Source organism: Falco cherrug, chromosome 13 (assembly GCF_023634085.1).
Source record: "Falco cherrug isolate bFalChe1 chromosome 13, bFalChe1.pri, whole genome shotgun sequence".
Classification (NCBI taxonomy): Eukaryota; Metazoa; Chordata; class Aves; order Falconiformes; family Falconidae; genus Falco; species Falco cherrug.
Genome location: NC_073709.1, coordinates 19883765 through 19893005, shown reverse-complemented (window position 1 = coordinate 19893005; position 9241 = coordinate 19883765). Strand labels below are relative to the sequence as shown.

The following is a 9241-nucleotide window of genomic DNA, read 5'->3' as shown; positions in this document are numbered from 1 at the left end:
TAAATATAGTTGCATGGTAGCAAGGTCTGGCGACCCAGTTAGGTCTGACTGAGGGATGGACTCAAACCACCACAGAGATTTTCCTTGCTCCCAATTTAAAAAAAAAAAAAATAAAAATCTGGGTTTCTGGGTTCAAACCCACTTTTGCTCTCCTCCCTTTCCTCCTCCCCGCACAGAAGCCCTGCATGTTCGGGGCAGAAATTGCGGGGAAAAGGAGAGGTGCGGTGTAAAACCTCAGCGGGTTTGGGGGTGAGGACCACCCTTGCAAGGTCGCCGGGCTCCGGAGAAAGGAAGGGGCGAGAGGAGGTGAGGAGAGTGGGAGGAGGAAAGCCAGAAGGAAAGAAAAATAAAGTGGAGAGAGGGAAGAGAAAGGAGAGGGAAAGGGAAGGCGAGAAGGAGCTGGAGGGCGGGGGAAGCCAGGCGTGGGACGGGGGAGGCAGCGAGCGGGGCGCCGCCGGAGCTGGGCGCGGAGCGGGGCGCGGAGCCGGGCGCGGAGCGGAACTGCCGGAGCGGGTCCGGGCTGGGCGCCCTGCGCGGCGCTCGGCCGAGCCTCCGCGGAACTCCGCGGGCGGCGGATCCCTCCTTCCGCGGAGAGAGGCTGGGAGCAGGAGAGGGGAGGAGAGGAGAGAGACTCTTCAGGGAACCAGGGCTGAACCCAGCCTGTACTGTATGTGCCTGCTTCTGGGAGGGTCACCGGCGTGAGGATGGGTCTAATGATCTCATCTTTCTTTTCTTCCCCGGCACTATTAGTGCTCAGATAGGCAGAATGAAGTGAAACTACGTGCAAATCATGTGTAAATTGTCTCAGTTAGGAGCCCTTTATCCGAACGTGTATCCCAGCCTGGCCCATTTACTTTTCCCCCATATCTCCTTTAGCTTTAACGAGGCTCGTTAAGATCACAATAATATTCCACCCTCTAATTGCTCATCCCATTCAACAAATATGTGCACACTGCTTTTCGCATTATTTGATCCCTTATTTAGGAGGGGTGTGGAGAGGGAGGGGGGAGAGACAGGGAGAAGGGGAAGTGCTGAGATTAGGAGTTGCAAAGATTAAGAAGAAAAAAAAAAAAAGAAACCACAAACCAGGCTTTTCCACCAACCGCCCCGCTTCCCTCCCCCCCCGCGCATTTGGGTGAAGTGGTAAAAACCTTCCTTACGTACTCCGTAATGATTGGCAGGGCTGACAGTGATTGGCAGGGGCTGCCATGGCAACGCCACAACGACACTCAGGAGACCAATAGAAAAGCGAAACAAAATGTTTCAGCGCTGCACTCACTGTGGATTTAGGGGAGATATTATGAGGCTGTTGTCATTAGGGCGATTGCTGTTGAATCACTGAATCCTGACTCGGCGGCGGCGCGGGGCCGGGTGTGTGTGAGTGCGTGTGCGTGTGTGTGTGTGCGTGAGCGCGTGTGCGTGTGCCCGCGTGTGCATGTGAGTGTGTGTGCCCCCGTGCCTCTATGTGGCTGTGTGTGCGTGTGCGGGTGTGGATGCGTGCGCGGTGCGTGTGCCCTTTCCTCCCTTCTTCCTCCCTTTCTTTCTTTTCTCCTTGATTTATCTTCCCCTCTCCCCGGTCATCCCATGGTGTTCAGGTCCCCGCTAGAGCTTTATCCCACCCATTTCTTCTTGCCAAACTTCGCCGCCGACCCGCACCACCGCTCCCTCCTTCTCGCCAGCGGCGGCGGCGGCGGCGGCAGCGGCAGCGGCTCGGGCTGCAGCCCCGGTGCCGGCGGCGGTGGAGGCGGCAGCTCCCGGGCACCCCACGAAGAGTTGTCAATGTTTCAGCTGCCCACACTCAACTTCTCCCCGGAGCAAGTGGCCAGCGTCTGCGAGACGCTGGAGGAGACTGGAGACATAGAGAGGCTGGGGAGGTTCCTCTGGTCGCTGCCGGTGGCGCCGGGGGCATGCGAGGCCATCAACAAGCACGAGTCCATCCTCCGCGCCCGGGCAGTGGTGGCCTTCCACACGGGCAACTTCCGAGACCTCTACCACATCCTGGAGAACCACAAATTCACCAAGGAGTCCCACGGCAAGTTGCAGGCCATGTGGCTCGAAGCGCACTACCAGGAGGCCGAGAAGCTAAGGGGTCGCCCGCTGGGGCCGGTTGATAAATACAGGGTGAGGAAGAAGTTTCCGCTGCCCAGGACCATTTGGGATGGCGAGCAGAAGACGCACTGCTTCAAGGAGAGGACTCGCAGCCTCCTGAGGGAGTGGTACCTGCAGGACCCTTACCCCAACCCCAGCAAGAAAAGGGAACTGGCTCAGGCCACGGGGCTCACCCCCACGCAAGTAGGCAACTGGTTCAAAAACCGAAGGCAAAGAGACAGAGCGGCGGCGGCTAAGAACAGGTCAGTGGGGCTGCGGGCCCCCGCTCCGGGGCGGGGGGCGAGGTGGGCGGCGGGGCCCCGCGGGCGGCCGCGCTCCGCACCGCGGCTCGGCGGCCGCCCGGCCGGCAGCGCGCCTCTGCCTCTGCTTTCCTCCTCCTCCTCCTCTTCGTCCTCCTCCTCTCCATCACCGCCACCGTGAGCAATCCGTGCCCCCGCCGGGCGGGTAGGTCTGCTCCCGGCAGCCGCAGGGACGCGGCGGGGGCCGGCACGGCTCAAAGTTGCCCGGCGCGCCCCAAGCCCTGCCCGGGCTCCCCACGGGCTCCCGGGGTGCGGGCCGGGCTGGGGCTCCCCGCGGGCGTGGGCAGCTCCGGGCGCGTGTGTGTGTGCGCGTGGGTGCGGGCGCGGCGGCGGCGGGGGCAGAGCCCGGCTCTCCCTGCGCCCTGGCCGCGGCGGCGGCGGCGGCCGTGAAACCCCACGGCCCCGGGTCGGTGGGCTCTGGCTTTGCTTTCTGCTCGTGGGGATCTGCGCCTGGCCTGGCCCGCCGAAGGGCCGAGGCGGGCTGTGCGATCCGGGGTTGCTGCGGAGCGGGCGGCTCCGCTCCAATTGTTCGTGCTCTCTGCATGCGCGGCGGGACCGGCGCAGGCACACGCGGACCCCGGAGCTGTTTGGCTCTGGGAGAAAGAGGGGAAAAAAGCCTTTAAGGGATCGGGAAACCTCTTTTTCCCCCCCATCCCCATTTCTGTTTACACCACATGGCGACCTGGCCCTCCGGTCGTGTGTTTCCTGTGCATTTACGCTTGCATTTATTTGCGTGCTTCTCGGTGTCTTTTTTTTTTTTAATATATATTTCTGCTTTGCCATGATAAAAACGAGGCACCCTTCTTTCTTTCTTTCTTTTTTTCTTCGTCACCCTCCGTAAAAGTTATTTTGCAAATGAAAATGGACCCTTAATCTAGCTTGACGCATTGTTTTTATTTTAATTTAAGTCCGGCTACCGCTGTAAGGGTGTAAACAAAACTTCTTGCTCTTGTAAATGCTGTCTCGTAAATTCCTCCTAATTATAGCACTGGTGCTATTGATTCTAGATTCTGTAGGAGAAATGCAACCTAAAAGTGCCTCGCCATTTAATTTCCATTAAATGGAGAACAGATCAGCTTAGGACTGTAAATAAACAGAAGTTGCCTACGGATGCTTTTGTTGACTCAGCGCTGTTGACAGCAGATGAATGCACCAGGAATCGTAAATGGGTAAAAAATCAAAGACGCTGAAATTAGAGAACTTAAAATAATGAGAAATGTGGAATAAACCGGCTGCATTTTTCTGTCCTTTGCAGGCAGTTAAATAAAAACATCCCGGTGAGAAGCAGTTGAGCGAAGAGTGTATTTTGATTCACACTGGCAATGCTAGGCGCTAGAGGTTGTGGCCGGCTGCTCAGTCCAGGGGCATTTAGGTCTTTTCCTTGAATCAGGCTTCCTCTGGGTTTCGGGCAGAATAAACGGGCGCAGAGGATGATTCGCAACACGCGAGGGAACCTAAAAATTATTTATTGCCTTTTAAAAAAAATAATAGTGTTCAACGGCAATGTACCGTTGAGTGTTGACGGTGAAAGGACCGGCACTTTAAAGCTGATTTTGGCTTTCAGATGGAAAAGGGACTTAAATTTCGAGCGGAGAGAAGCGCTGTGTTCCGCAATCGCCCTCTTCCATTTTATCCCCGCGCTGCGCCCACGGGACGGGACCTCGCCCCGGTCCCGCCGCAGGGCCGGAGCGTTTCCCTGTGCCCTGGAAACAGCGGGGCAGCCACTCGCCAGAGCACAAAACGCGGATCCTGCGGGATTCTTTCCCGCTTCAGAGCGGGCGTGTGGCAGCTTTCTGCGGTGGCCAAGCGTTTCGGGAGCCCGCACGGCCACGCTTTTCTCCTAGGCCCGCGGTACTGCGGGGTGAGCGGCCCGTCTGGGGGAAGGGCGGGCGCTGCCCGTCTTTCCCAAACCACGGGGCAGGGAACGGCTTCTGCCCCCGGCCCCCGGCCACCTGAGACCCCTGCAGCTGCCTTGGCGCTGTGTGCCACCCCGGGGCGGCCTGCCCCGGCGGCGCGGGGGAGCCCCGGCCAGGGCGCACGGCTCGGCCCTGCGGGGCTGCGGGGGCTCCGCGGGACGGCGGCCGGGCCGGGGCCGCGGGGCGGTGCGCGGGCGGGCGCCGTGCCCCGGCGCGGCCGGTGTCTCAGAGGGGCTGTGCTGTTGTTTTGTCTCCCGGCGCGATGCAGGCTCCAGCACCAGGCGATAGGACAGAGCGGCATGCGGTCGCTGGCAGAGCCCGGCTGCCCGACACACAGCTCGGCCGAGTCTCCGTCCACGGCGGCCAGCCCGACCACCAGCGTCTCCAGTTTGACAGAAAGAGCCGAGACGGGCACCTCCATCCTCTCGGTAACCTCCAGCGACTCGGAATGTGATGTATGATATCGGAAAACAAACAAACAAACAAACAAAAAAAATCCAAATCCAAACAGCCAAGCACCCTCTCCCCGACTCGAGCAAAACAAACCGAGGCAACCTAGAATCAGGACACACACACGCGTGCACGCACACACACAGCCGGGAGGAAAGAAAAGGCCAAACCCGACCCAAACATAATAGCAAACAAACAGACAGGGATCAGAGAATCCACCACCACCACCGTCAGCCAACACCACCACCAAGAGATGGAGCTAAAACTTCAACAGTCACAAACGCTGGTGCTGCAGCGGGAGGGGTGGGGGGGTGGGGCGGGAAATAATAATTATTATATATATAAAAAGAAAAAAAAAAGAAAAAAAAAACAAAGCAAAAGTGACAATTGTATTCTTTTTAGGACAAGCACGATTTCTCCTTTGCGCTTTTCCATGGACGCATTTCACCCACTTGCATGATGATGATAATTAAATTTATATCTGGGAAAAAATATTCTCTATAGTAAAGGAAAACAAACAGAAACCAGACAAACAAATACAAACTCCGATCGAATTTGTACAAAAACAAAAAATGAAAAAAATTAAAAAGGAACTCCTTGAAGAGGGAAATAACAAATGTTTATCGCCTTTTTGTTGGTCCTATTTCTCTCTCTTTCTCTCTCCCTCTCCCTTTCTCTCTGTTTATTTGGTTGTTGGTTGTTTTTTTTTTTAAGTCCAAGTGATGGTCCAGCCAAGATGCAATTTTCTGTTTTTTTGTTCAGCAGACAATCATTCTATTCGTAAGCACCTTTTTTTCTACACTTCTGTCACTGCCTGTGTGGGTACTGGTTATAAATGTGGAAAAAGAATAGTTATGACTGTAACAGATTTTTATTTTTATTTCAAAATTTTATATGAATTATGTATATCTTAATGATGCGGTCATTTTCCCAGTTTGTAATATATGTGTAGAAATGCTTGTATATGATATTTGCTCTACTCTTTCTTTCTTCCTCCCCCTTCTCTATCTATCTCCCTCCCACCTTTTCTCTCTCTCTCTCCTTTTTATTTTCCTTGACTCGGTGTTCCTTGCACAAACTTAGCTGTCAAGATCTGACGTGCTAGGTTTTCAAAAGGGACCTCAGCGATAGAAAAAAAAAAGGAAAAAGAAAAAAAAAAGCTTAGGGTGCAACTGTAGTATCTTATGCAAAAGCTATTTTGAGTATTTCATAGCAGCTTTGGGGGGTCTCTTCTTAAACTCCACGTAGGACGCTTAAACTATTGTTTCCTTAAACTGCGTGTTTATCTATATGTACAAACTTTCTAAATCAAATACAGTATTCCATTTTCTTATCTATCCAGCGATGTTGGTGTTTTTGTCCGCCACGGAAAAACACGCCCTCCCCGTGGACGCTTCGCCCCACGCCCTGCCCCGCCGCGGCTCCGGCCTGCCCCGGCTCGGCGTGACGCCACGGAGAGGATCTGGGGGGACAGGGGAGGCCACGGGCGGCAGCGGGGACACCGGGCTGCAATAGCAGCGGCGACGCGGGGCACGGCCGTGTCCCTCCGGGTCCCCTGCGCCGCCCCGGGCTCCAGTCCTTCCCCGGCCGCCTCCCCCCCGCCCCCCCTCTGCCCCCCTGTCCTTTTTTTGTGCACTCCGAGCTGAAAGGCTCCCCCGGCCGCCTGTCTGCAGGTCCGGGTGTCTCCAGAGAACGGTTAAGACATTTCAGGATTTGTTTTGTAGCTTTAAATGAAAACAAAAACATAAACTCCTCGCCCTAAGCAGGCTGCAGCTCCTCCCCTCGAATCCGGAGTATATTGTAATGTGCTGAAAGAAGCCTTTATTTGCATGACTAACAGTATTTCAGCATTTTTCTTTTTTTTTCTTTTCTTTTTTTTTTCTTTTCCTTTTTTTTTTTTTTATTAAAGTTTTACTTTGCCCCGAGCAGATTATTCAGCCATGAATTAACGAGAGGTAAATTCTAGACTTGTTTTTACTTGAAAATATAATTTTGAAATTTACCAGGGATTTAGGGGAAAACGTGCCTGGAATTTCTTGACCATTTCCAAACTAATTTGGACTTCCGATCTACCTTTGTGTTGCCCGAGTCCTCTCTCCCTCTTCCGACCTCCCCTTTTCTTGGGAAGTCCGAGCTAGGTTTACGTAAAGGCTTAGGAAGCGCCTGGGCATCCCCAAGAGGCTACCAGGGGATCTGGGAGAACCTCCCAGGGTGTGCGATCTTAGAGCAAGCCACTGATGGGTGACTTTAATGAATAAGCTGATGTACAATTACGTTCATACAACTTTGGTGCCCCTGAGGAAAAGCCGCGCGTGTGCTCTTAGAGAGCGCATAGGGGACGTTTGTGTCCCCCCCCGGGAGACCCCCTTGGCCGGGGCAGGAAAGAGTTTCCGCGTTGGGCTGCTGAGCGCCTTCGAACGGCGGATGCCCGCGTAGGGGTCGCAGGAGGGCATTTCTCCTCCGTTTCCCCGCGGGAGGTGCCGCGGGGAAGGACACGGATGGCCCGAGGCAGCGCCCGCCCCGTCGGGGTTCGCCTCCCCCGCCCCGCGGCTTCTCCCAACGCGCGGCTCCGCGGCGGGGCCTCCCCACCGGCAGCCCCGCCGCCAGCACGAGTAGGGTGTTAAAAGAAAATAACGCCCGGCTGTATGAAACCGGAATGGACGAGAATTGCCGGGGGTGGAGGCGGGGGGCACACATACAATAGGGCTCCCGTGTTCCGCGTGGGTCGGAGAAGGGGGTCGTGTGATGGACCTAGTTCTTCCCTCACGCAGGCAGCTTTTAGAGGGGAGAAACATTCCCCAGGAGGGGACAAAAAGCTCCCCAGTGGCCGGCACCCTCGCACGGGTCTCACGCTTGAGCTCGGGCTGCCCTTCCCTCAGACGCACACACACACACACACCGGCCCCGAGGCAGCAGAGGCCTTTACAGGGAAACAGCCCGGCCCTTCCAGCCACCGCGGGTTTGGGCAGAGGGGAGACCTTCCATGTCGGTACATTGTTTCTAAGCCCAGTATTTCTGCTCCTGGTTGGTAGGGGTGTCGTTCTCATCCTGCTTTATTTTTAACGGAGTTCAATACCTGAAAGGACTTAAAGGCGTGAAAGTTTGGGATTTTATTTTCTTTCTTTTCCTTCATTTTCGTGTCTCGAAGCTGCAGCTAGAAGGCATCAAGCCTGCAGCAATGATTTATCCCAGCTGAGCCTTACACTGATAGGTTTGGATTTTTCTTCCCTCATATTCCGCTTTCAGAAGATCACCCTATCGTGCTGTGGCGGTTGGGGGAGGCCAGAGATCACCTTTAGCCTCCCCCCACCCCTACCTGCCCTCAGGCCCCAGCCTCCCAGGCAGGGCCCTTGCTCCTTATGCCGTTTGTCACAAGCCCCCATCCCCAAAAAGTTACCCCTTTGGCTGGAGAGCCAGCTCACGTCGGGGAGCGAGCTGCCCCGGGGTGCTGGCCTTCCCCCCGGCGCCGCCGGCCTTTGTGCGGGGGATCGGGACGGGGACACACAAACACACACATACACACACACACACACACACACACACGCACGCACGCACATCCAGGGGGACCGCAATGCCTGCGCGGTTTCGGGGTGCCAAGGGTGCAGCTAATGATATGCCGTTTCAAAGCCGGGCTCCGTACTGGATAAATGATGTTGTTTTAGGATTTGCATTAAAAACCTGAATGGCTGATTGAGGTGTAAATCTATGAAAAGCTCCGTTTAAGCCCTCTCACCCACTAAGTCCATCTGCCCCGGGAAGATAGGGCCTATCGAGCCCCGCCAAACTGGGGGGCTGCCTCCTCCCTGCCCCTGGCCGAGCGTTATCGACAGCCCCTCTCCAGCATTAGTTTATTATCCGCGCCTAGCTCGGCCGTTGATTAAGATGAAATTACTCGGAAGCTGAAGTGCGTTTGATCAATACTGAAGCGAAAGCCGGCGGACGGGAGGCAGATGGCCGGAGCCCGGTAGCACACGGCGCTGCCTCCCCGGGAGCCGGCCCCGCTGCCCCGGCCTGCGCCGGCCCGCGCAGCCTCCCGCCCCCGGCGCCCCGCCCGTCGGAAGTCGGGCCGAGACCAGCCGGTTCCGGCAGCGCTTTGAGGCCGGTGGTCTCCCGCTCCCCCGCGCCGCCCACCGCCCCGCCGGGGGGTGACACCGCTGCCTCCCTCCCAGAGGAGCTGCGGTTTGCGGCTCCACCGGCGGGCGCGCACCCCGACGCGGGGGTCCGGAGACCCTCGAAGTCACCTGCCCGCCGCCCGCCCTCCCCGCTGCCGCTGCCCGGGGGCCGGCGGGGCCCTTTGGCGTGGCTGGGTGTCCTTTGTCTGTCTGCTGGGCCGCGGCTGCTGCCGGCCTGCCGCGGCCAGGCGTGGGCTTCGATCATCCCCAGCTCCCCCTGCCCGATCAATTACAGCCGCCTTTTCGAGGGACTTGAATCCGCTTGCCCGTTGCCCTTAATTTTTAGCATACCCGG

The 9241-nt window shown here is 56.6% G+C and overlaps 1 protein-coding gene across 1 annotated transcript; it reads left to right on the top strand.

Annotated features, from left to right (window-relative positions):
- The first annotated feature begins 1263 nt into the window (after nt 1–1263).
- On the top strand, nt 1264–6111 carry SIX3 (SIX homeobox 3). The gene is made up of 2 exons (XM_055726232.1): nt 1264–2351; nt 4593–6111. The coding sequence occupies exons 1-2, from the start codon at nt 1585–1587 to the stop codon at nt 4783–4785; spliced, it is 960 nt and encodes a 319-aa protein (XP_055582207.1). The 5' UTR covers nt 1264–1584; the 3' UTR covers nt 4786–6111.
- Nucleotides 6112–9241: the final 3130 nt, after the last annotated feature.

Bases quoted from the DNA above. Each gene is read 5' to 3' on its own strand.
- SIX3 (XM_055726232.1), top strand. From the start codon at position 1,585: ATGGTGTTCAGGTCCCCGCTAGAGCTTTATCCCACCCATTTCTTCTTG. The intron at 2,352-4,592 runs GTCAGTGGGGCT...GGCGCGATGCAG, and splicing joins GCGGCGGCGGCTAAGAACAG to GCTCCAGCACCAGGCGATAG.